This window comes from Podarcis filfolensis (genome assembly GCF_964270895.1).
Source record: "Podarcis filfolensis genome assembly, chromosome: 5".
NCBI classification, from domain to species: Eukaryota; Metazoa; Chordata; class Lepidosauria; order Squamata; family Lacertidae; genus Podarcis; species Podarcis filfolensis.
Window position 1 is genome coordinate 2,097,575 of NC_139608.1, and position 27,501 is coordinate 2,125,075.

General features: G+C 48.3%; 1 protein-coding gene across 2 annotated transcripts in view; it reads left to right on the forward strand.

Annotated features, from left to right (window-relative positions):
• P3H2 (prolyl 3-hydroxylase 2) overlaps positions 1-19,226 on the forward strand; it is a 118,356-nt gene extending 99,130 nt beyond the window's left edge. For both annotated transcript variants that reach the window (XM_083612817.1, XM_083612818.1), the window contains exons 9-15: positions 4,420-4,547; positions 5,168-5,263; positions 7,926-8,076; positions 8,985-9,102; positions 9,928-10,003; positions 12,635-12,775; positions 16,179-19,226. In XM_083612817.1, the coding sequence (XP_083468943.1) occupies positions 4,420-4,547; positions 5,168-5,263; positions 7,926-8,076; positions 8,985-9,102; positions 9,928-10,003; positions 12,635-12,775; positions 16,179-16,271 (803 nt within the window). In that variant the 3' untranslated portion in view covers positions 16,272-19,226. The remainder of the gene's footprint in view (positions 1-4,419; positions 4,548-5,167; positions 5,264-7,925; positions 8,077-8,984; positions 9,103-9,927; positions 10,004-12,634; positions 12,776-16,178) is intronic.
• The last annotated feature ends 8,275 nt before the right edge of the window (positions 19,227-27,501 follow it).

Below are 27,501 nucleotides of genomic sequence, written 5' to 3' on the forward strand. Positions count from 1 at the left end.
GCAACCCCTGCACAAAAGGCAACGTGGTTCAGCTAAAACAGAAGATGGTTTATACTGGCCAGGGTACAAAAAGTCCATTAGCTTTGGTTGTGTGTGTGTGTGTTCATCTCTGTGTGTCTATCTGTGAATGTTCGCTCCCTCCTGAAAGATTCCAGGCTGAGCATTCCAGGCAATGTGGTCCCATCTGTTTTCTGAAAACTCAGAGGGGAAAACAGAAAGCCCCCAAACCTCTTCCCCCAGATTCCCATCCTGCTGTTGCTGCCTCTGATCTTGGCTGCAGTTCCAGGTCCTCTACTCAACAATTTTGGCATAAAGTGATATTTTTTCCCCGGGAAAAGCCTCTCCTCCAATACGCTGATTTAGCAGCCTTGTAAATAAATGCACAAAAGCCAGCTGGCTGCTGTTCTAATTGCCGTTGTTTTCTTTTTTAATTCTTTTGGGAAAGCTCTGTTTTGTAAGTATCCTTCCTCTCTGCCCCGTTTTCTGGACACAGAATAATAGAGTTGGACAGCAGAATCATAGAATCATAGGATTGTAGAGCTGGAAGGGACCGTGAGGATCATCTGGTCCAGCCCCCTGTAATGCAGGAATCTCAGCTAAAGCATCCATGGCAGATGGTTATACAACCTCTGTTTACAGACCTCCAAGGAAGGAGACTCCAGCACCGCCCAAGGGAGTCTGTTCCACTGTCAAACAGCTCTTACTGACAGAAAGTTCTTCCTAAGGTGTAGTCGAAATCTCCGTTCTTGTCATTTGAATCCATTGGTTCAATGGACCCTCTGGAATACAAGCTTGCTCTGTGATTTGTGTGCGATGTAATCCTCCAGAGTGAAGGCATTGAAGGTCCTGTGTGAGTGTCTGGAGACGGTTGGAGGATGGATGGCGGCTAACAGATTGAGGTTGAATCCTGACAAGACAGAAGGATTGTTTTTGGGGGACAGGAAGCGGGCAGGTGTGGAGGAGTCCCTGGTCCTGAATGGGGTAACTGTGCCCCTGAAGGACCAGGTGCGCAGCCTGGGAGTCATTCTGGACTCACAGCTGTCCATGGAGGCACAGGTCAATTCTGCGTCCAGGGCAGCTGTCTCCCAGCTCCATCTGGTACACAGGATGAGACCCTCTCTGCCTGCAGAGTGGTGCATGCTTTGGTTATCTCCTGCTTGGACTACTGCAATGCACTCTATGTGGGGCTCCCTTTGAAGGTGACCCGGAAACTACAACTAATCCAGAATGCGGCAGCTAGACTGGTGACTGGGAGTGGCCGCCGAGACCACATAACACCAGTCTTGAAAGACCTACACTGGCTCCCAGTGTATAAGATATAAAAGTATGTTTAATTATTGTTGAAACTGATATGTTAAAAAAACTAATAAAAAATTATATATATATAAAAAGCTTGTTTTCGCCTGCTCTGGAGGAGAGGATTTGAACCAACAGCTTTAACTTACAAGAAAGGAGATTTCAACTAAACATCAGGAAGAACTTTTTGACCATAGGAGCTGTTTGAAAGTGGAACAGTTTCCCTCAGGAGGTTGTGGACTCTCCTTCCTTGGAGATTTTTAAGCAGAGGTTGGGCAGCCATCTGTCAAGGTTTCCTTAGATGTGATTCCTGCATTGCAAGGGGCCTAAACTAGATGACATTTGGAGCCCCTTCCAAGCCTACAACTCTATTATTAGATTTAAGCTACGGTGAGAGCATCATCCAGCCACAATGCAACTCTGGTCCAGCCACAGCTGTGCTTGAGCCTCCTGCTGACTTTCACTGATGCTTTTCTGGGCTGATCCTCACCATGTGATCATGCTCTTCTGAAGTGATCATGCTCTTCTGAAGTTTACTATACAGCGGAAAGGAGCAGCCAAGCATACTAGGACACAATTTCTCGACTTTAAGAAAGCCGACTTCATAAAACTTAGGGAAATGCTGGGTGAGATCCCATGGACAGTAATACTAAAAGGAAAGGGAGTTCATGATGGCTGGGAGTTTGTTAAGAGGGAGATAGTAAAAGCACAACTTCAGGCAATACCAATGAGACGGAAACATGGAAGGTACCTAAAGAAGCCAGGGTGGCTATCTAAAGAACTTTTAACTGAGTTAAGATTAAAAAAGGATGTGTACAAAAAATGGAAAAGGGGGGAAACCACCAAAGAGGAATTCAAACAAATAGCCAGCACGTGTAGACACAAAGTCAGAAAAGCTAAAGCACAGAATGAACTCAGGCTTGCTAGAGAGGTTAAAAGCAACAAAAAAGGCTTTTATGGGTATGTTCGTAGCAAAAGGAAGAACAAAGAAACAGTGGGGTCACTCAGAGGAGAAGATGGTGAAATGCAAACAGGGGACACAGAAAGGGCTGAACTCCTCAATGCCTTCTTTGCCTCAGTCTTCTCCGATAAAGAAAACAATGCCCGACCTGAAGAATTTGGACCAAATGATTCAGCAGAGGAAACACAGCCCAGAATAACTAAGGAGATAGTACAAGAATACTTGGCTAGTCTAGAGGTATTCAAGTCTCCAGGGCCAGATGAACTGCATCCAAGAGTATTAAAAGAACTGGCAGATGTGATTTCAGAACCACTGGCAGTCATCTTTGAGAATTCCTGGAGAACAGGCGAAGTCCCGGCAGACTGGAGGAGGGCAAATGTTGTCCCTATTTTCAAAAAGGGGAAAAGAGAGGACCCAAATAATTACCGCCCAATCAGTCTGACATCAATACCAGGGAAGATTCTGGAGCAGATCATTAAGCAAACAGTCTGTGAGCACCTAGAAAGGAATGCTGTGATCACCAATAGTCAGCATGGATTTCTGAAAAATAAGTCATGTCAGACGAACCTGATCTCGTTTTTTGACAGAATTACAAGCCTGGTAGATGAAGGGAACGCAGTGGATGTAGCCTACCTTGATTTCAGCAAGGCATTTGACAAGGTGCCCCATGATATTCTTGTAAAGAAGCTGGTAAAATGCGGTCTTGACTATGCTACCACTCAGTGGATTTGTAACTGGCTGACTGACCGAACCCAAAGGGTGCTCATCAATGGTTCCTCTTCATCCTGGAGAAGAGTGACTAGTGGGGTGCCACAGGGTTCTGTCTTGGGCCCTGTCTTATTCAACATCTTTATCAACGACTTGGATGATGGACTCAAGGGCATCCTGATCAAATTTGCAGATGACACCAAACTGGGAGGGGTGGCTAACACCCCAGAGGACAGGATCACACTTCAAAACGACCTTGACAGATTAGAGAACTGGGCCAAAACAAACAAGATGAATTTTAACAGGGAGAAATGTAAAGTATTGCACTTGGGCAAAAAAAATGAGAGGCACAAATACAAGATGGGTGACACCTGGCTTGAGAGCACTACATGTGAAAAGGATCTAGGAGTCTTGGTTGACCACAAACTTGACATGAGCCAACAGTGTGACGCGGCAGCTAAAAAAGCCAATGCAATTCTGGGCTGCATCAATAGGAGTATAGCATCTAGATCAAGGGAAGTAATAGTGCCACTGTATTCTGCTCTGGTCAGACCTCACCTGGAGTACTGTGTCCAGTTCTGGGCACCACAGTTCAAGAAGGACACTGACAAACTGGAACGTGTCCAGAGGAGGGCAACCAAAATGGTCAAAGGCCTGGAAACGATGCCTTATGAGGAACGGCTAAGGGAGCTGGGCATGTTTAGCCTGGAGAAGAGGAGGTTAAGGGGTGATATGATAGCCATGTTCAAATATATAAAAGGATGTCACATAGAGGAGGGAGAAAGGTTGTTTTCTGCTGCTCCAGAGAAGCGGACACGGAGCAATGGATCCAAACTACAAGAAAGAAGATTCCACCTAAACATTAGGAAGAACTTCCTGACAGTAAGAGCTGTTCGACAGTGGAATTTGCTGCCAAGGAGTGTGGTGGAGTCTCCTTCTTTGGAGGTCTTTAAGCAGAGGCTTGACAACCATATGTCAGGAGTGCTCTGATGGTGTTTCCTGCTTGGCAGGGGGTTGGACTCGATGGCCCTTGTGGTCTCTTCCAACTCTATGATTCTATGATTCTATGATTCTATGTGAAAGCTTATCGTCACCACCATCATCATCATCATCAAGTTCTGAAGCGTGTGATTCAGATCTTTGTCTGTTACTGAAAACTACAGGTGTTCTGGCATTGTTTGCAGAGGAGGAAAATTGCTCGGCTCAGTGATGGCTGAGAGCCCTGTATGAATCGTAGAAAGTTAGAGTTGGAAGGGACCCCTGGGGTCATCTAGTCCAACCCCCTGCCGTGCAGGAAGCCCAAAAAAGGCATCCGAGTCAGTTGAATGGCTCATGGCCTTTGTCTTGCTCCTCTGCGTAAGCCGCTCCAAGCTAAGTATCTGAGGGTTGAGAGAAGAAAAGCGAACTCCTCTTGCAAAGTGATTTTCCATCTCTCTCGCTCTGTCTCTTCCCAGGTGGTCCCCTCCTCTTCAGCGATGTAAAATTTGTGTACAACTCAGAGCAGCTGAACGGGACCCAGAGGGTGCTGCTGGACAACGTGATCACAGAGGACGAGTGTCAGGAGTTGCACCGGGTCGCCAATGTGAGTAACCGGTGACTCAGGGTGCAAGAGAAGTTGGGGGCATGCACAGGAATGCAAATTATTTCTGTTATTCTGTCCATAACTGGGGCGTGCAGTGAGGATGTTTGTTGCCTTGGCTGTGACGGATGACTAAAAGTCTCGCGGGGCTTTAAGGCTTGCAGATTATTGCAGCAGAGCCAGCCTTCCCTGACCTAATGGTCTGTAGGTGTTTTGGCATCCAACGCCCACCTGCCTTTGCCAAATGGTGTGGCAGCAGCTTTCTGAATATTTGCTGAAGAAATTGACGTACTGCCCAGTGTCAAAATACCACAGGTCTGTGTAGAACAAAGGAATAAAATAATGGAACATCCATACATAACACAATATCCTTTTAAAAACAAACACCAGTTGTATAAATGCAATACAATTCACAGTAATACCTGCCCTAGACACTTTGCAGTTTGCGCCCCATGGGAAAGGCTGGTTGCTCCCTGCAGAATCTCCCATTAATCTCTTTGGGGTTTGCAATGACCTTCCAAGTGGATGGAATCCCCTCGTGTCATCCTTGAAGCTTGGAAGGTGGAAAGTCCAGCGTTGCGTCAACGTATTGGAATAATCCTGATATCCTTCTTCTGCTTCAGGGAATTCTGCTGGCTGGAGATGGATACCGGGGAAAGACGTCACCCCACACACCCAACGAGAAGTTCGAAGGGGCCACCGTCCTCAAAGCTCTCAAGGTACGAGGGTTGGTGCTCAACTTGCAGTCAACTGGATTCTCTCCTTACCTGGGATCTCAGGATTCCTCTTTTAGCTCCTGGTCCAAGCTCAGTGGCATATGGTTTAGGGCAGGAGCACAGAATCAGAGGTCTATGGCGCAACCCCATTCAGAATGCTGTGCGCAGTTCTGGTTGCCTTGCCTCGAAAAGGATACGGCAGAGTTGGAAAAGGTTCAGAGAAGGGCAGCCGAAATGGCCGAGGGAATGGAGTGAAGAAATAATAATATAATAACAATAATTTATTACTTATACCCCACACATCTGGCCGGGACTCCCCAGCCACCGTGGGCAGCTCCCAACAAAATATTAAAAACACTATAAAACATCAAACGTTACAAGCTTCCCTGTACAGGGCTGCGTTTAGATGTGTTCTAAAAATCAGGTAGTTGTTTATTTCCTTGACACCTGATGGGAGGGCATTCCACAGGGCAGGCGCCACCACCGAGAAGGCCCTCTGCCTGGTTCCCTGTAACCTCACTTCTCGCAGGGAGGGAGCTGCCAGAAGGCCCTCGGAGCTGGACCTCAGTGCTGGCGTGAAGAAATGTTCCAGTGTTTGGGACTTTTCGGTTTAGAGGAAAGGTGAATAAGGACACATTTCCACTTGTCCTATGCCTAGATTGAATGGGTCCGAGAGGCTTTGCATTTGCCCTGCAGCTTTCCCCGGGGAAACTCATTCTCTAGCGCTAAATCAGAACAAACAGCAATCCGCATAAAACCCAATTTCCATTTGGTCCAATTCAGCAGTAAACCACAAGTTTCCCCAGGGAAAAGTGGTGGGGCAAACAGTGGTGTGGATGAGCCCTTTGAGGCGACACGATAGCACAGGGGTCAGCAACCTAAGGCCCGTGGGCCAGAAGCTGCCTGTGGAGGTCGTTTGACTGGCCCACGAACCGAGCTGCCCACTCGCACGCTGCGCGAAAGCAGCACGGCGCAGGGACTCCCTTCCGTAGCACCGAAAATCACACCTGCGCAGATGCCGAAAATTGTGGGCTCACGCACAGGTGTAATCCAGCCCACGGCGGGATCTCTGCAGGACTGATCTGGCCCAGGCAAGATAAACCTTGTTGACCCCTGCGATAGCACTTTAAGAAATTGTGCGTGGCACAGAGAGAGTGGATAGGGAGAAGTTTTCCTCCCTCTCTCCGAACACTAGAACTCGTGCACATCCAACGAAACTGACCGTTGGAAAACTCGGGGTCGAGAAAAGGAAAGTCCTTCTTCAAGCAGCACAGAGTTAAACAATCGCACTCCCTGCCACAGTGATGGCCACCAACCGGGATGGCTTAAATTGAGGATCGGACGGATCCGTGGAGGAGAGGTGTAAGGGAATGGTCTGATGACGACCAGCTTCTCTCTGATTGAGAGCTGGAGGGGGAAGCGTCCCCCCACCCCGTCCATAGTGTGTTCAGAAGCAGAGAGAGAGACAGAAGCTGAACAGGTTAGGAAGGAGTTACCTAGTTGCGAGATAATGACAAGGGAGCCAGAAGGGAGGGAACAGCTAGAAGAGACATCAATCGAGAGTGTGCCGGAACTTCCCCATCACAACGGACTCGGAGGTCTGGTCGTATCAGAGAGCAAAGGAGGCAGAGGGAGGGAGGAACTCCCCACTGGCGCCTAAAACGCTGCAGAAATCAGAAGGAGGGTTTAGAGTAGGCAACTCCCCTCCTTGCGGAGAGCTGTATATTTGTGCTTGCAACATGATGCTGCAATAAAAGGCCTATAAACATATCAACTGCTTGTTAGTTCTTACCTGTGAAGTTACCAAAGGGAGAGGAGGACTCTCCACGCCCTACAAGTGGGCTGTCTGTGGCTCCTAGCCAGGATGGAGGCAGCAATGCTTCTGAACCCCAGTTATTGGCAACCACAAGGAGGGGGGAAAGGTGCTTTTGTGTTCAAAACTTCCCTTGGGTTCTTGCGGGGAACTGGTTGGCCCCTGCTTGGGAACAGGATGCTGGGAGAGGGAGGCCTTTGGCCTGATCCCGCAAGGCTCTTCTCGTGTTCTGATGTAGGAGAAGCCCCATAGAGGCAACAGAGTGTTAATCATGAGCAACACGGCTTTGTTTCCCCCAAACACCCACCAGCTACTTCTTCCCGAGTTGTGTCTCTCTCTCAGGGCCGTCTTACCCATAAAGGCTAGTGGTGCAGGGCGCCAGGGTGCCAAGTTCTGGAGGGCACCAGGGAAGAGGCGGAGGCTGGACGCGGCGCCTCCTGGCATCAGTTCGCTGCCCTCGCCCGCATCTGGCATGCCGCGCTGAAGTAGCGCCACACCTGGAGCCTCCAACTACTGTGGCCACCACAGCACGGAGCAGCCAGCTGAGCCAGGAGGCGTCGCGTTCCAGCCTCTGCCTCTTCCCCGTCAGAGGAGCCGCCCTCCAGCTGCTGCCCACCTCCTCCAGCCCCGCCGGCAGCGCTGTCCTCCTTAAAATAAGGTCAACAACTCTGGAAAGGTCAACAACTCTGGTGTGTGTGTGTGTGTGTGTGCGCACGCGCGCCGGAGGGAGCTTTGCATCATGGCGCCGGATATGCTTAAGACGGCCCTGAGGAGAAGCTCTCTACATCCTTGGTTGAAGGTGGGTTGAAGTTTTGAAACTGAGGGAACAATTGCACTCTGGTTTGCCCGCAGTTTGGCTACGAGGGGAGAGTTCCCCTGGGGAGCGCCCGCCTCTTCTACGATGTCAGCGAGAAAGCCCGCAGGATTGTGGAGTCATACTTCAGGCTCAATTCCACCCTCTATTTCTCCTACACGCACCTGGTGTGCCGGACGGCTCTGTCAGGTAAGGCCTGCCTCAAAAAACTTTCCAGTCTGCCGAACCTCACTCCTGCATGCTGTTCAGAGATGTCGATTGAATTACGTTACTTAGAATGCAGAATTGCACAATTATCAGTGGTAGAGGCATTGTTCGGACTCGAATGCGGTCGCCTCCTCACTATAGGATTATGGGTCTTCCGCCCAAGAATTTGTTGGTTCTTGTTTGCCGGGATTTCCTGGAGATTTCTGTGGTGATATGAAGCGCTGTGAGCATACACCAAGCAAATGAAATAAATGAAGTTGGAGGAAATCTGTGCTTTGTGAAACAACATGTAAAGCAAAACACAGCTGTCCTCTGAAATCCTCCAGAAGAATGTGATACAATTCTCTAGGTAAATAAGGTGAACAGAATTGTGTGTATTAAGGGAAAGCTTGCATAACAATGCGTAAAGGTAAAGGGACCCCTGACCATTAGGTCCAGTCGTGACTGACTCTGGGGTTGCGGCACTCATCTCACTTTATTGGCCGAGGGAGCCAGCATACAGTTTCCGGGTCATGTGGCCAGCTTGACTAAGCCACTTCTGGCGAACCAGAGCAGCGCGCGCAAACACTGTTTACCTTTCCGCCGGAGCGGTACCTATTTATCTACTTGCACTTTGACGTGCTTTTGAACTCCTAGGTGGGCAGGAGCAGGGACTGAGCAATGGGAGCTCACCCCGTCGCGGGGATTCGAACCACGACCTTCTGATCGGCAAGTCACTGTGGTTTAACCCACAGCGCCACCCACATACATTACTGGAAATATGGCCAGTCATGACTCAGTAGTTTGCACAGCAACAATGAAATAATCTGTTGCCGTTTATTTAGTGAGACCCGGGATGAAATGAGAGATTGCCAGCAAGGCTGAACCTCCCTTTTCTCTGCCCTCTGCAGGCCACCAGGAGCGGAGGAATGACCTCAGCCACCCTATCCATGCTGACAATTGCCTCCTGGACCCGGAAGCCAATGAGTGTTGGAAAGAGCCCCCCGCCTACACCTTCCGAGATTACAGGTAGGGTTGGGAACCCGCAATTTCCATTGGAAATTCTCTGCATAGGAAAAAAATATACACCGTCTAAGCCGTTCATGCGCTCCCCAACCACTTTCTGCCACCCCATCACCTAATAATAATAATAATAATAATAATAATTTGTTAACTTATTAATTTTACCCCATCCATCTGGCTGGGTTTTCCCAGCTACTCAGGGCGGCTTCCAACAGAATATTAAAATACAATAACCTATTAAACATTAAAAACGTCCCTAAACAGGGCTGCCTTCAGATGTCTTCTAAAAGTCTGGTAGTTGTTTTTCTCTTTGACATCTGGTGGGAGGGCGTTCCACAGGGCGGGCGCCACCACCAAGAAGGCCCTCTGCCTGGTTCCCTGTAACTTGGCTTCTCGCAGCAAGGGAACCGCCAGAAGACCCTCAGAGCTGGACCTCAGTGTTGAGGCAGAACGATGGGGGTGGAGATGCTCCTTCAGATATACTGGGCCTTTGAGGCCATTTAGGGCTTTTAAGGTCAGCACCAACACCAATATCTTAATCCAACCAAGTCCTTGAAATGTTGCTTTAGTCAGCAAATTTTTAATGTACATGCAGAACCCTCCTTGTGCCTTCTCTGGAGATGTTTTTTAGTTTAACAGTCAGTGTTCCTTGTAAACCATTTCTTACCGGTTTTGTGGTTAGACGGCTCTTTTCCAGACACAACGGGGCCGCCCTGATAATGAGACGAACAGAAATTCCACTTCCGGCGCTATGAGAGGGACTTTCTTCTGAGCAGGTTGGGACCAGGGTCCCTCTGCTGATTCTAACCTTCCCGCTTTCTCTCCTGCTAGTGCCCTCCTGTACATGAACAGCGATTTCGAAGGGGGCGAATTTATCTTCACCGAGATGGATGCCAAGACTGTGACGGTGAGCATCACCATCATCATCATTTAATTTGTATGCCGCCTTGACATAGTTTGAAACTAGGCTCAAGGCGGCTCACAACACGGCAAGATTTACATAATTACAAACGTAACAGAAGTCATAAACAATAAAAAATACACATCAAAAAGTACACAACCAAATGGAAACAACTTCCATATAAATCATAAGATCTAAAGCTAAAGATACAACGATAATATCAATAACAGCAACAGCTCTCTCAAGCCCCAGGAAACAATACTCCAGCCCGAGAATCTGCCGAAATGTTGGACCTGTTCCATATCTGCCGTTGGGTCCCTGGAGCACAGATTTACACAAAGTGGCAAACGTCCTTGCAGGTTATAACAAGGTTTATTTGAAGTGCATATGCAAAGCAAAGGTGCAGCGCAACAATCTCGCAATCTGCACACTCAGGGTGCGCCCACTTTTTATAGACTATACAAAAAACAAACAAACCAGAGAGTGAGACTTTACATTCTTATCCAATCAGGCTCTACCATTCCATGTTTCTCCTTTTGAAGGTTAACACTTCTTAATTTACTCATTCTTTTTTGTCTGCCTGCTACGGCCTTGTCTGTCTTGTCTGCCTGCTATATCTTGTAACAGTTGCTTTGATAACAGCATGCTGGGATTTATATTTCTGAGGCCCTTCACAACAGCCTCAGTTTTTGTAGCTGGAGTCAGTCCGCATTTCACTCTCCCAGGCTGGATGGGAAAGGGCCAGCAAGGCAGAGGCCTCCAAACGAGCTCAGGGGGAGATTGCCAAGGGAGCATTGTGGAAGAGCTCTGTGCCGGATGCTAACCATAGGTTGCTCCCCTACCACGAAAGGCAGCAACAGTTGGGGCTTTGGGATGCTGAGGCGGATGCTGCCCGGATGCTGAGGTCCAGCGCCGAGGGCCTTCTGGCGGTTCCCTCATTGCGAGAAGCAAAGCTACAGGGAACCAGGCAGAGGGCCTTCTCGGTAGTGGCGCCTGCCCTGTGGAACGCCCTCCCATCGGATGTCAAAGCGATAAATAACTACCTGACATTCAGAAGACATCTTAAGGCAGCCCTGTTCAGGGAAGTTTTTAATCTGTGATATTTTAGTGTATTTTTGGTTTTCTATGGAAGCCGCCCAGAGTGGCTGGGGAAACCCAGCCAGATGGGCGGGGTACAAATAATAAATTATTATTATTATTATTATTATTATTTGGGGTGTTAGGGAAAACGGTGCAAGGGGACAGAGGCAAATAAGATTATGCATGGAGCAGATAAGAGCTTTCCAAACACGCTTTTTAGACATGCATCGTTTCACGACACAGTAGTTCAGTTTTGCTATCAAACCAGAGGCTGAACTAACCCCTTTCCAGGGAGGAGCGCAGGGAACGTTCGCACGACAAACCCGCAGCCGACACACTGATGTGTCTCGACACACAGTTGGGCAAGCTCTGGCGTAGAGGGATTACAGAGAGAGGAGTCTTCCTCCCTCTCTCGTAAAACTCAAACCCAGTGGGGATCCTGCAACACACCTGAAAGGTGGGGGATTCACGACAGACGAAAGGAAGTTCTTATTTGCAGTGTTAAACTGCGGAATGCCCAGCTGCAAGATGTCGGGGGGTGGCCACCTATTTGAATGGCTTTATTTTTTAATATAATAATTTTTTTAAACATATTATTTCCAACAGTAATTAAACATACTTTAACATCTTATACAATTTTTTGACTTCCATCAATCACATCTGAAAATTTCCAGTCTATTCACTTAATATACATTTCTTACTTCACTATTACATTTAAGTCTCATAACTAATATCTCTATTCTTTCTCTACTTTGCAATGTTTCATGTATTTCTCCTTACAAAGCTTCTTGTAGTCCTACTAGTGTAATTTGTTGATTACAGTTGCTCTTCAAATAGTTTGTATATTTCTTCCAATCTTCTGTAAATCTCTGGTCCTGCAGATTTCAAATCCTTCCTGCCATTTTATCTAAACCTGTGTAGTCCATTAGTTTTGTCTGCCATTCTTCTTTCACTACTTGCATGACTTTAAGGCCCATGGTGACTATAATAATAATTTATTTTTTATACCCCGCCCATCTGGCTGGGTTTCCCCAGCCACTCTGGGCCGCTTCCAACAAAACACTAAAATACAATAACCTATTAAACATTAAAAGCTTCCCTAAACAGGGCTGCCTTCAGGTATCTTCTAAAAGTCACATAGTTGTTTATCGCTTTGACATCTGATGGGAGGGCGTTCCACAGAGCGGGTGCCACTACCGAGAAGGCCCTCTGCCTGGTTCCCTGTAACTTGGCTTCTCACAGGGAGGGAACCACCAGAAGGCCCTCACCGCTGGACCTCAGTGTCCGGGCAGAACGATGGGGGTGGAGACGCTCCTTCAGGTATACTGGACCGAGGCCATTTAGGGCTTTCAAGGTCAGCACCAACACTTTGAATTGTGCTCGGAAACGTACTGGGAGCCAGTGTAGGTCTTTCAAGACCAGTGTTATATGGTCTCGGTGACTACTAGTCAGGACAGTCTTATGCCGACTCCAGGATCAGAGGCTCCTGATTCCAAACCCTTGGGAAGAGAAAGAGGAATGTCCGCTAACATTTCCTGCCCTTTCTCTGCTTCCCAGGCCTCCATCAAACCCAAATGTGGGCGCATGATCAGCTTTTCATCTGGTGGGGAGAATCCTCATGGCGTGAAGGCTGTGACCAAAGGCCAGCGGTGTGCGGTTGCCTTGTGGTTCACCCTCAACCCTCTCTACCGGGAACTGGTGAGTTTTCCATTATCACGTTTACATGGGAGAAGAGAGCCTGCAGGAGCTCTCTCACTCGATGAGAAAGGCCATCCAATGAATCTGGATGGAAAGGAGAGAGTTGTCAGACCCACGCTGATGCTAGTACGCAAGCAATTTATTTCACTATCTTCATTCTCCTCTTTTTTTATATAGGCACAAATCTGTTGCAAAGATACTGCCCTCGCTTAGGTACAATGTCTCTCCTATTATAGCCAAAGGAAATTAGCAGAACGATCTTCGACTCGTTCACATCCCAAGCCAATTTTTTCCTTTTTTCCTTACAATCAAGATGTGTGTCCATTTTATGAAATAAATGAATAAACGTTGCACAAACAATATTCAGCTGCTGGTTTTGATCTGCAAACCTTCTTTTCAAAACTGATCCATGACATAATGGAAACCAAGTTTATTACTACAGTTGGGTTACAGGCGCTTCAGGCTGCATGCGCAGATGTGGCGCTGTGGGTTGCGAATGCTGTGGGTTGCACACGTGCCTCCCGCACGGATCACGTTCGCAACCCGAGTGTCCACTGTACAGTACTGTCAATTCCAGCTAGTATTTGATAGGGCATCACTTAGATTCTTCTTATTTGGTGATCCCTCGTAGCTGAGTAAGATTGTCTTCCATAAACACGGTTTTAATAATAATAATAATAATAATAATAATAATAATAATAATAATAATTTATTTGTACCCCGTCCATCTGGGTGGCTTCCAACAAAGATTAAAAATACATTGAAATGTCACCCATTCATAACTTCCTTAAACAATGAGTCCATAAGTGACAGTGGAGGCCAATTCTGGATCCACACGTCCTTCCACAGTGAGGACATTGGTTTCCAGGTGGGAATTGATCACGGTGTAGATTTGCCAAGCGTGCCTTCCTCTTAGCATATTTCTACCTTGCGTCCTGAGTTTGAGTGTCTTCAAAGCCCATGACACCTTTGGGAAAGGCTGTTCTCCAATTGGAGCGCTCGCAGGCCAGTGTTTCCCAGTTGTTGGTGTTCATACTACATTTTTTTAGATTTGCCTTGAGACAGTCTTTAAACCTCTTTTGTTGACCACCAGCATTACCCTTTCCATTTTTAAGTTGGGAATAGAGTAGTTGCTTTGGAAGACGATCATCAGGCATCCACACAACATGACCAGTCCAACGAAGTTCACTTAGATTAGGGTACTGCTGACACCTGGTGGTCTGTTTGTAGAATTAACCAGGGACACATCTCCCGAAATGTACTGCACTATATAGCTGTCTTTTGAAAGAGAATGAAGTAGGGAGTTGTGGACCAACACACAACTTGATGAAAGCACATTCCAGCTTTTGAGTCACACAGAGCTCTTCAGCAAGCAGAGAAGAAGAGTTCTGAGCTTAGTCTGTGGCTGAAAATGGCAACGCTACGTGAACAGCACCTTATTGCCAAAGCTGCATGGCAGCCAAATTTAAGCACTTTTAATTTAAGCAGCCCTCCCCAAACTCTTCACTATCCCTGCTGTAGCATTATTAGTATCATGCAATTCCTGCATTGCAGAAGGTTGGACTAGATGAGCCTCAGGGTCTCTTCCAACACTGCAATTCTATGATGATGACGATGATACCTTTATTGTCAATGTACAACCTGTGTACAATGAAATTAACTGAGCCTCCCTCCCCATACACTCAGTCTAATTGCACTCTGTGTTTGTTGTACAACACACCAACCTGAAAGTCAGTTGCACTATATTATTTTCCATTCAGCAGCCTAACAGCCCACGGATAGAAACTGTTTTTTAGCCTGTTGGTACGACTGATTATACTTCTATATCTCCTGCCCGAGGGTAGAAGATTAAAGAGGTGCTGGCCGGGGTGTGAATTGTCCCTGAGAATTTTTCTCGCTCTCCTAAGGCAACAATCCCTTGCGATGTCATCTAGCGGACTCAAGGGACAGCCCATGATATCATGTGCTGTGTTCACCTCCCTCTGCAAAGACTTTCTGTCCATGGCTGTCAAGCCAACATACCACACTGTGATACAATATGAGAGGACACTTTCTATTGTGGGCCAGTAGAAGGAAGTCATCAATTGTTGTTTAACACTGTTCTTTCACAAATGAGGAAATGGAGTCTCTCTTGGGCCTTTCTGACCACCTGAGTTACCGTATTTTTTGCTCTATAGGACACACTTTTTCCCTTCCAAAAATGAAGGGGAAAAGTGTGTGCATCCTATGGAGCGAATGCAGGCTTTCGCTGAAGCCTGGAGAGAGAGAGTGGTTGGTGCGCACTGACCCCTCTCGCTCTCCAGGCTTCAGGAACTATCCGCAAGCCTGCGGAGCCCGACAGGAACTTCCGCCGGGCTCCGAAGGCTTGCGGATAGCAGCCTGCAGCCCGAAGCTGTTCTAGCTTTGGGGTGGCTACACAAAGCCTCTGCAGGGCGGCGGGGTGAAGGCACCCCACTGCCCTGTGGAGGCTTGAAAGGCTGTCCCTGAAGCCATACAGTGAGAAGGGGCGCTGCGCAGCCCTCCGTCTCGCTGTTCTAGCTTCGGAATGGCTGCGCAAAGCCTCTGCGGAGGCTTGAAAGGCTGTCCCCGAAGCTGCGCTCCAAAGGCTTCAGGGATCTTTGAGGTTGGTGGTGGGGGAAAGCAGCGCTTCCCCCCACTGCCAGCCCCACAAGCTTGGGGGGCAACGGCAAGGCTGCGCACAGCCTTTGCGCTGTTCCCCAACCTGCTCTTGAACGCACCTTGTTTTTGAGGGAGCGAACAAGAAAAAAAAAAATTCCTGTCCTCCCCCTCCTATGGTTGGGTGTGTCCTATAGAGCGAAAAATACAGTATATTGTTTTTCCAAGTGAGGTCTTCACTAAGGTAAACTCCCATGAATTTAAAGGAAGAGACTCTCTCCACACCCCCCCCCCCAATATACAACACGGCTAGTTCCCCTCTCTTCCTCCGAAAGTCCAGCACCATCTCCTTTGTCTTGCTAATATTTAGGTGCAAGTTATTCTCTAGGCACCATGCAGATACTTTTTGAACCTCCCCCCTATACGCTGATTCATCTCCACCTGTAATTAGACTCATTATGGTAGTATCATCTGCAAACTTAATAATTACAGTGGATAGATCAGATGAAATACAGTCATATGTGCACAATGATTACAGGTAGGGACTCAGCACACATCCCTGTGGGGTGTCGGTGCTGAGCTTCAGGGCCAATTCTCACTGTTGGAGTGATTCTGTGATTCTATGATTGCCCCCCATCCCCGGTCCTTAGGACTGAGAGACCCCCTTGTTCACCACCACACCCCCCAGCCACAGAATCCCTTGGGACGTGGTGGACCCTCCTTCATAACCCAGCCTCCATGCTCCCCGGCCCTCCTGACTCCCTCTTCTCTCTCTCCTTCCCTCCAGGAGCGGATCAAAGCCGATGAAGTCATTGCGGCCTTGAACCAGGAGCGACTCGGACCCAGTGAAGCCGGCATCAACCCCAGAGACGAGCTATGAACTAGGCCACGGACACGCCATTAAAAAAGAGAGAATATTTATTTAATATTTGTTCTAAATCTTATCAGCAGAACCCTTTATTTTTGTACAAATCCTCGGTATAAATTAACGGACAGGTTTCACAGGGGATGTTGGAGGGGTTCCCAGGCTCTCTCTCCCTCCTCCTCCTGCGCTGGGCTCAGCCCTCAGCTCCCGGAGACACGCTTCTCCTGGCGATCCCCGGAAGTCTCTGCTCGGGACCCCCTGCACTTTTCGGCACCCCACACTCTCAGCTGTGGACCACCTTCGGCGTCCCAGACCAGCACTGGCTCTCGCCTTTGAGTGGCATCAGGAAGAAAGAGTCTCTAGACCTCCAAGTTGCCTCCTTTCTCTTGGACGCCTTCCTCCTAATCTCAGATTTCGGCAGGGCTCGGTTATGAGTGTCTTCACTGGCTTTCCCAAAAGCCCAAATGCAGTCTCTGCTTTGGTCCACCTGACGTCCCATGAAGATGGAGCTTGGGAGATTCAGGCCAGAGGCCAGAAAGGACTTCTTCACACAGCGCAGAGTTAAACCAGGAGGCAGAGATGGCCACCAGCCCGTGTGGCTATACAAGAGCAGGCATGTCCAACAGGTCGATTGCGATCTACCAGTCAATCCTGGGACATCCATGGTTGATCCTGGTTGATTGCATGATCCAGATCGACTGACCCAAAAGAAAAAGGGAAAGAAGTTCAACAGCTGTGGTCAACCCTCCCCTAAAGAAAGCTTAAGAGCTTTGGTGAAGGCTCTCCAAAAAAAGCTCAAGAACTTTGGTCAATCCAATAGGTAGATCGCTGCCAATTTTTTAAATAGTGTGAGTAGATCACAGTCTATTGGAAATTGGACGTACCTGTACTAGAGGACTGGACAAATTCATGGAGGAAGAGAGGGCTTGCCAAGGGCTACTAGCTGCAGGGGCAATGCATTGAGGCATCTGGTTAGCCGCTGTGAGAACAGGATGCTGGACTAGATGAGCCAGTGATTGGATCCAGCAGGCTATTCTTAAGTCCTTATGGGACCAGCTGGCACTTCGAAGGTGGGCTCAATAGTCTGACTTGGTTTAAGGCAACTGCCAACGAATTTAGAGAGAATCTTCCCTTTTGTTTTTGTTCTTCCAATTCTGGCACTTTGACAGACTGCCTCTTTGTGCACAGTCATGTACTGTGAGATCTACAGAGCCCGTGGAATCATCCGATCCTTTGGTAAAGCCCATGGCATCCTGCAGCAGTGAGTTCCATACGTTAACCATGAGCTGAATGAAGACTCTCCCTCTTGCGTTTCTTCTGATCGTTATGCCAGAATCTCATGGGATGGATAGCCTACAAATTAATATGAACTCTCTCCAGTTTGTAAAAGGGAAGAGTTTGAGGCAGGGGCCACACCTGTCTTACCTCTCTTAGTGGATGAGGAATTAATCCCAACCAACAGTTCAGGAGCATCAGCTGATGTCACATAGCTGAAGTTTTTCCTTAGCAGGTGGGAGGAAACATAACACTGGAATCCTTACGTAAAATGCACTGAGCCTGTGAAGGAAAGCCATTAGATGGCATTGCTGTTCATAAGACTTTTCAAAGTGAAACCTCCTACCTGTGGATTTGTGTTAGCACACACACGGTCCTTCGATCTGGAGACACAAACACACCCAAATTCTTCTGCATAAGCTCCACTTCTGCACAAGCTCCACTGAAAGTAATAGAGAAGGAGAGATACTTTTCTTAATCCACTTTCTCCACCATTTCATAAACCTCTATCATTTCACCTCTTATGCACCTTTTCTCTAAACGAATTAGTCCCAAATGCCACAAACTCCACTCCCTTGATCGTTTCACTGGCCGTTTTCTGGCTGAACGTTTCCCAGCTCCAACAATTTCATTTTTAAGGTGAGCTGAATGAAATGAATGAGAGCTCTTGCACACCCCACGAAGCTGAACCTTCAGAAGATTCGGGGCAGACAGAAGAAAGCGCTTCTCCCTGCAGCCCGGAGTTAAACTATGGAACTCACAAAGAACATAAGAACTGCCTGCCAGGGACCCTTCTAGTCCAGCTTCCTGTTCTCACTGCGGCCGACCAGAAATCTGCAAACAGGACCCGATCACAAGAGCAGCCCTCCTGTGGTTTCCTGCAACTGGAATTAAGAAGTTAGTAGCTACTGATGGCCCTCACCTCCATGAAGAGGCAGAGATGGACACCAACCTAGATGGCTTTAGAAGAGGATTGGACAAATTCAGGGAGGAGGAGGCTGAGTCCTGTTTTAGGGTTTCCCATTGGGCATCTGGTCTGCCACTGTGAGAACAGGATCCGGAGTAGGTGGGCCATGGGCCTGATCCAGCAGGTTGCTTCTACTGTTCTCCAGAAAGCCCACAGTTCAGTTGTGAGAGCCTCTGCCTTGCATGCAGAAGGTCCGTTCCTGGTGATGTCCAGGACGGGCTAGGAATGAGTCCTTCCTGAAACACGGAAGAGTCTTTCCCAAGTCCGGGTAGCCAGTACTGAGCTAGCTGGATGAACGACCTGACTCAGTAGAAGGCAGCTTCCGATGGGAAGCTTCTACAAGAGGGCAGGATGGAGTAGAATTGTGCTTCTCAAGCTGTCTCTTTGTGTCCCCCTCTGCTGGCCATATTTGCATCCCTGCATCCAACAGCTCAGGTAGCTTCCTCATCATGTGGCTGCGATGGTCTTTCCAACCTTCAGTTCCTTGTCATTTTCTCGGCTGTAGGGTCTTGGCGTCGCTGGTATAAACAGCCCCGAGGCCCTCATTCCTCATTCCCCTTGCCTTAAAACCTGCACACAACCTGGCACCCCATTTCCACCCACCTAGCCCTCTGGCTCCTCCATGCCGCAGAGGTAGCCAGAGTCCTGCAGAGATGCTGAGGAGCGTTTGATGTTCATCCCCAGAGCTGTGTCTAAGCCCGGGAGGAATAAACAAAATTCAGAAAACAGACCTACGTGTCCCCTCTGTTTTTATTGTCTCTTCTTAGTTCTTGGCAAAGGGAGAAAGGCAGGAGAGCCCGTCATGGGGCACCACCATCTTTCCTAGCCTTGAGTGAAGTGAGCAACGGTGAACTGTATTGAAGGGCGTTGTGTCGCTATTCCGTCCACAGTCAGCAGGTGGCGCTATTACTGCATACAGTGCACCTGTAAGGAATACTGCAGATAGAAGGAATGAATGTGTTGTGGCGGCAGGGTGTGTGTGTGTGTGTGTGCCTTGGAGGACCATGAGCAGTTGTGCAGGTACACACTCTGCTTAATCGAGCCCCAAGGATGGAAAACGCCCTCCCGGCCCACAGAGCTCCGGGGTGAGGAAAGGAGCCTTCGCTGTGAGGTTGGGAACTCTGCCGAACCGTCTGCCACACCTCGAGAGGATGAAAGATTTATTTACAACACAGTGCATTGAGTCTGAAGTCAACGGATTATTAAATCTGTCCCTGGGAGGTAAGCCACGGAGCGCTGCAGGAATCTAGCTGATCCCAAATGCAGCTCCACCCTGGGCTGAGCGGGGCAGGGAGGGACCCGGACTGGTTTGGTAACTTCGTTGCACAGCTACTGTGTGGATGATGGGGGGGGGGACACGCCACAATGTTTTTGGGAGTTTGGGAACAAAATGGCTGAGTTTACAGGTGAGAGGGCAACCTGTCGCCGCTTGACTATCGAATTCGGAACTGGGGAAATCACTGATGCAACCAAGACAGAAGATTGTGCCATTTTGTGAGGCTGGGGGCCACATTCCCTGCCCCATTTTGACCAGGATGTTGCTTTCAGAGCTTCCTAATACCAGATTCTGGTAGCCACAGGAAGGGAGAGGACTCTTGAGCTCCAGTTCTGCTTGTGGGTTTCTATTTGTCGGCCACTGTGAGAACAGGAGGCTGGACTACATGGGCCCTGGGCCTGATCCAGCAGGGCTTGTCTAATGCTTTTTCAAGATCTTTGTCCTCCCTCCTGCTTTGCCAACTTATCTCCTGGTTTTCCTTCAGTTGCACCTTCTAAAACCTACATTAGCAAAATAATGATTATAATAATAATAATAGTTTTCTTATGGCCAGTGAAACGTTTTGCAAGATAGCTTTGCTCTTCTACCAGCTAATTAAGCTACATCTGGCAGGACCTGAGAACACAAAACCGTAGCTTTGCTAAAAATGACGATTGGCTTTGCCAAACCTGAGCTACCAAACGGCTCACATCTTGGCCTTGCAACCAGCTGAAACTTTACGCAGCCTGTTGCAGCTTCGCATCTCAAAGGCCACGTTCTGGGCTCTTCCAAAAAAATGTTAGCAGACCTAGTCCTTTGCTTGAAAATTCATGCTGTCTTGCTTAACCCAAACAGAAGCTGTTTCTGTGGTGGGACCATGAATGATGGGGTGACCCCATATATATGGAGTTGGGAGGAGATGAGCAGCAGACACAGCCAAGGGAAACGGGTTTGCTCACTTCCTCAAGAGATGAGCATCTGCCTGCTTGTATTTCCAGCCTAACCAGGAACTATTTCTCCTGTGAAATCTCCCTCCACCATCTCCAGCTTCCTCGCCCCCGGTAGCCTCGAGAGGGGGGCCAAATCCTCACGCAATGTGAAAAGCCAGAGCCGCCGAGCTATTCCAAAGCTCACATCTGAAACCCGGATGCTCCTTGGCCTCTCCTGTCCAATCCCTTGGGTGGGAAATGGACCCTCCTCAGTGGTGGCACCAGGCTGGATTCCACCGGTCCTGCCATCTTGAAGCGCAGAGCGATCCATCGCTCCTCTGCCCTGCCCCAAGGGATTCTGTGGCTGGGTGACATGGGGGCAAACAAGGGGGGGTGTATCTCAGTCCTAAGGGCAGGGGACAATTGAAGAATCACAGAATAATGGACTTGTAGAATGGGGAGTGAAATATACTCGGAGTCGAGTGTGGATTTCATGCTCTTTATTCAGCTCATAGTAGTGAGGAATGAAAGTTTCCCCAAAATATCTGCTTTATATTCATTATTTACACAACGGGCCGCACGTGATTGGCTAATTCTGGGATTCTCCCGTAGGCCAATCAGGTTGTGGATTCACTTCAACCTGGAGCTGGATTGGGTGGCTCCTGCAGACCAATCATACTGCTGCATTGTTCTAGGACCAATCAGACTGCTGCATTCTGGACCCTATTGTTCTAGGACCAATCAGACTGCTGCCTTTTGGATCCTATTCAACTCAGTACGTAATAGGGAGGGACCCCAAGGGTCATCTAGTCCAGCCCCCTGCAGGGCAGGAATCTCAACTCAAGCATCCCTGACAGTTGGCCACCCGACCTCAGCTTAACAGCCTCCATTGAAGAAGAGCCCACCACCTTAAGTATAAAATGTGTCCTATGGAATCAACTGTTGGTTCAGCAAGCTCAGTGATCCTACACTGACTGGCAGCAATGGGTCACCAGACCCACCTGGAGGTGCCTCTGGGAAATGAAATTGGGACCTTCTGCATGCAGGGCAGATCAGAAGAAGAAGAAGAAGAAAAAGAAAAAGAGTTTATGGACTATATGGGATTGGCAGAAATGACTGGCAGAATCCGAGACCAGGGAGAAGAGTCGGTGGAAGAGGATTGGAAGAAATTTAAAGACTATCTACAGAAATACTGTAAAATTAATGAATGTTAGAATGGTGTTGGATAGAAATTAAGTGGTTTCCAGCTGTAATGCTTTAAGAATATGGGAAAAGGGTATAAATAGGTAAAAACATAATTAAAATGATGTTGGATTGGAAATAAGTGGTATTAGCAACAAAGTTAATAAGAATATGCAAAAATGAATTGATAATGGATGAAAATACTGAGTTATAAAATGTTAAGTTATAGAGATAAGATAAATGAAAGAGGGTAAGGATTTGCTGATTTGATTATTTAAATGGGAATACAAGAAGGGGAGGTGTGAGGAAGTCAAAGAAACAAGCAAATGAGTTTTAAGTTATGAAAAAGAATTGTTTTTAATTTTTCTTATTTTTTCTGTGTGTTTATTCTTATTTTTTTGTTTCTTTTATTATGTGTTTTTGTATATTTGTTTTTGTAAAATCTTAATAAATATTTCTTTAAAAAAAAAGAAGAAGAAGAAGAGTTTGGATTTGATATCCCGCTTTATCACTACCCGAAGGAGTCTCAAAGCGACTAACATTCTCCTTTCCCTTCCTCCCCCACAACAAACACTCTGTGAGGTGAGTGGGGCTGAGAGACTTCAGAGAAGTGTGACTGGCCCCAGGTCACCCAGCAGCTGCATGTGGAGGAGCGGGGAAGCGAACCCGGTTCACCAGATTACGAGTCTACCGCTCCTAACCACTACACCACACGGGCGGTGTGGTGCAGGCAGCCCCCCCGGCTGCTGTCTCTTCAGAGGGGTGGTGGCCAACCAGGAGATCCATGATGTGAGATCCTGTCGTGACCGAGGAGTTCTGCCTCGCTGGCATTTTTATGTCCGCCCATCTCTGCAGGCCCTCCGACATTCTGCACTCCTGCGCTCCTGAGTAAAAGTGGAGGAAGGAACAAGGGAGGAGAGGGGAAGAGAGGGGGAAGCAGGAAGCCTTGGAAGCAGGGAGAAACCAGCTGAACACCTGACAACTCGGGACTTATGTGGTGCCAGCATCAAAGAGCTGAGACCCAGCAGCTGCCCTTAGTTACAGGACTAAGCAAAGCTTTTATGCTCCTGCCAGATAAAGGAGCTGGAAGAGATTCAGGGAGTAATCTGCTAAAGCATGGTGGAGCTTCAAAGTGTGTGATCTTAGGAAGAGTCAAAATGGCGCATTATTGGGCTCCAACTCCCACCTATACTGGATCAGTTTAGGTCAGTGGTTCCCAAATTGTTTTGGACCACAACCAGCCCTTGGTTCCATAAACTCGCCTCCTGTTCCCCATGTCCTATAAAGAGTCAGAAGAGTGGTCTGCACGACCCACCAAGTGATAATGCAATAAACTTCAGATCAGTTAATCGCACATTTATTCAAAAGCCAGTTAAAACTATTTAAGTCAAGAAATGTGATTAGCTTGAACCAGCGATGCTAGTTGTGTGGCGAGTCCCCCCCCAGTGGAAATAATGACACATGACACAATTATTAAGGTTAATGGGCTAAATAAGGCCACAACTTTATTGGTTACAGGTGATGAGCGGTATTGGCTTAGGCACTGGTCCTAACTGACTATATCCAGCTTCAGTCAGTCCGCTTGAAGCCCGGGAAGGGTTAACCACCAGTCGGGGGAGTCCTGCTGATGCACATAAACTAGGAACTCCCCCGGGGTCACCGATAGGGGGCGTGCCTTAGGCCCTCATCTCCATAGGCTTTGGACAGGGCCACGCCCCCCAGAATCCTTTATCGGACTACCCTTCAATATGGGGGGCAGGTGATGGCGCTACCTTCCCTCTTCCAACTACAGAGCAATACTAATGCCTAACCGCCAATACCCAGAAAGTTGTGATGATTTGCTATGAGGTAGGCAAAAACCAAGTGGCTGGTGCCAATTTGCTAAGTGGAAAAATTCCTACCAGGTCCTCAGTGGCGACCAACCAAGGTCCATAGCAAGGTCAAGGAATGAAAACCTTTTAGGGCGGGAAAAGCAGGAACAGCTGGCAGGTGGCAAAGAGGGAGATCCCCGGCCGCATCCTGCTTTAAATAGGGCAGGCCATTCCCCCTGAGCCAGCCGATTGGCTGGCCAGGGGGTGACGTAGCCGGGTATCCCTCCAATTGCGCGGGGGCTGACTTGCAGCCCCCGTGCGCATGGTGGGGCCGTGAAGCCTGCAACTCCACCTCCTCCAGTGGGCGGAAGTGGCTCTTTCCAAAGTCTAGTACCCATTTTAATGTTGTCATCCATCCGTCTCAGGAGACAACGGAGCAGCACACCTTTGGGGGCTAAGTCAAACCGTTGGAGAAGTTACAATGCCTGCTGTGACTATAGAGACCGATACAGGAGAGACATGTTTTGTTGCAGCTGGGGCAGAGGCAGACGTCTGGTTGGGCTGCTGCAGATGCACCAGGGTGTTTCTTCTCTCTGTGTTCCTCCCAGCGGTCATTCCTCCTCTGGTCATTGCTTTGGATGCACAACCTGACTGGCACTGCAAGGGAAATCCCATGGATGTTGCCAGCATTCCCATAAGGTAAAGGTAAAGGGACCCCTGACCATTAGGTCCAGTCGTGACCGACTCTGGGGTTGCGGCGCTCATCTCGCTTTATTGGCCAAGGGAGCTGGTGTACAGCTTCCGGGTCATGTGGCCAGCATGACTGAGCTGCTTCTGGAGAACCAGAGCAGCGCACGGAAACGCCGTTTACCTTCCCGCCGGAGCGGTACCTATTGATCTACTTGCACTTTGACGTGCTTTCGAACTGCTAGGTTGGCAGGAGAAGGGACTGAGCAACGGGAGCTCACCCTGTCGCGGGGATTCGAACTGCTGACCTTCTGATCGGCAAGTCCTAGGCTCTGTGGTTTAACCCACAGTGCCACCTGCGTCCCTAGCATTCCCATACCATCCAACTTTTTCAGATAGAAAACTGGGACATGCATCTTCTGGGATGTGCTCCTGGGTGAGTCATGTGACCTGTGCCATGAACTCACCCTGGGGGGAAAACACGTTTTTTGGGGGGGGGGCAAGAGCACAGTCCAAGAGATCGTGGCACCCTTTCTTCTGGGACAATTGGCAGGTATGCCTTCATGTCAGGTTTGCAGACATCTTTGTTACACAGATTTGGTCTGCCCACAGGCCTGGTGCCGGAAACCTGCTTCCCGTAAGATACATCCTTGGGGATCCTGCCCTTTTCCATTCTGTGGACATGACCAAACCAGTGTCGACATCGCTGAAACAGGAGTGGGAGAGCACAACTTCGTTTGAGACTCTGCTCTGCCACGTGACGCCCCAAATCTTCCTGGTAGTCATTTACCCCTCCAGCATCTCTCCCCATCTCTGTCTCCTCTTGCAACACCCATATTTAGCATAAAGATGTTCCGCTGCTTTGACAGAGACGTACGATATCCCTGGAGGGTTTTGCCAAGAAGCACAAGATTTGGTAACCTGTAAGGTCCCCAGGGGCAAAGCAGAGGAGCCTAACAATGGGTGACGCATTGCAGAAATCCCATCTTTTTCAGATTAGCACACCATAGAAGGAACAGAGGGAAAAATCTGCTGATGAGATGGATGTGGGTGGTTGAGAAGCAGATTGCTCTCTCGCTCACTCACTTCATAGTTTAGGGGTGAGGAGCAGGGCAGGGAAAGAGGCAGATAGATCAGTGCCAGAGGATTTACCTAAAGTGTCCCATCTGAGGTGTTCTTGGCCATCTTACTAGCAACCAACCATCAGGATACAGCTTCCAAAATTGCCCTCTGAATGCCCACTCCAAGTCTGCTGAAGCCAATCACCCTCAGACTTTCCCTTTCTCTGCAAGAATGTCTGAGATTTTCTCCCACCCCACCCATTCAGTTTCTCAGTGGACACCATTAATTTTTAGCCTGGGTCCCTCAAGCCACACCCGTTTCTCAGGAAGTGAGGAACATCTTGAGAACTTCATGCATGGCCTGGAGAAAGTTGATAGAGAAAGCTTTCCCCCTTTCTCATAGCTCTACAATCCGTGGGCTTCCTAAGAAACTCAACACTGGAAGGTTCAGGGCAGAGATAAGAAAGTCCTTCGTGCAACGCATAGTCTTTCTTTTTTATTTATTTTTTGAGATTTTTCAAGTTAGCAAAAATTACCTAATAATGAACAAGACACATAAGACACAACACCATAAGCTTAACCCCAGTCAACCGTGTGATGCAGCAGCAAAAACCAGTATTGCTGTTCTAGGCTGCATCAACAGAAATCTAGTGTCCAGATCAAGGGAAAAATAGTAGCATTCCATTCTGGCTTGGTCAGACCACACCTGAAGTGCTGGGTCCAGTTCTGGGCACCACAATTTAAGGTAGTTCTTGGCACCATTGCTGGCCACCATTTTGACTTCTTTGCAGGCGTAGTTAGTGGTGTCAGTAACACAGGAACACAGAGTTTCTTCAGATGGTGGATAGAATAACCAGATGCACAAATATAGGATGGAAGACACCTGGCTTGACAGGTGTGTTGAAAGAGGCCAAGGGTCTTGGTAGGACACAACCTGGGCATGAGCCAATAGTGTGATGCAGGAGATTCAGAGTCAAAGCAGCTGAATGGTGTGACACATCAGCAAAAACAAACGAACGAACAAACAAACAAACAAACATGACAACTCATGGTCTTCTAGGCTGCATCAATGGAAGTCTAGCATCCCAATCAAGGGAAGTAACAGTCCCTCTCTATTCTGCCTTGGTCAGACCACACCTGAAGTCCTGTGTCCAGTTCTGGGTGCCCCATTTAAGAAGGATGTTGACAAACTGGAACGTGTGCAAAGGAGGGCAACCAAGATGATTAAGGGTCTGGAAACTAAGCCTTATAATGAATGGTTGAGGGAGTTAGGTATGTTTAGGCTGGAAAAGAGGAGACTGAGAGCCATCTTCAAATATCTGAAGGGCTGTCCCATGGAAGATGGAGTAAGCTTGAGGACAAATGAGAGCAAAGGCAAAGAAAAGCTGTGGGGCTGTTGTTGTTGTTCCCTGGTCCTACTTGTAGGGCTCCTTATGTAACAGGAATCTGATTGGCTGCTGCAAGAACAGGACGATGGCCCAGAAGAGCCCTTCTTTGGCCTTATCAAAAGGCTCTTCTTGCATGGTGAAAATGGGTGGAGGAATTGAGCAACTGAGAACTCAGCCCCAGGAACCAAAGGATGCCAAGAGGACTTTCACACTCTGCAAACAGGTTCAGTAAGTTTTCAGCAAGTTCTTTGGCTGTGCCAAAAATATATGTGCTAATTTGGAGGCAAACAACTAAATTTCTTTTCTAAGCACCTATCCCCTGGTGGTCCTTCTCACCTCCCACGGCTGATGGGAAACCTTCGCCTGCCTTTGAAGTGCTCTTTTTACCTCCTCAGAGGAGGAGATCAGCTGCTGTTTAGCCCTGGCACAGCTGTGGGAAAGGTGGTGGCATTCCCGATGCGAGAGAGACGCGGAAGGATGCAGCCAAATCCTGTGTGTGTGCCTACCTAGGTGTGATGGAATAAGGCTTAGGGACTCACAGAATTGTAGAGTTTTTGGGGGGGGGTTCCAAAGAGACATCCAGTTAACCCCCCTGCAATGTGGGGGCACCTGCAGCTCTGCTTTTGCTCAGCAGTAGGTCACCTTCATTGGTGAGGCTGCGAAGGAGGGTTGTCAGGTCTCCAGGGCTGA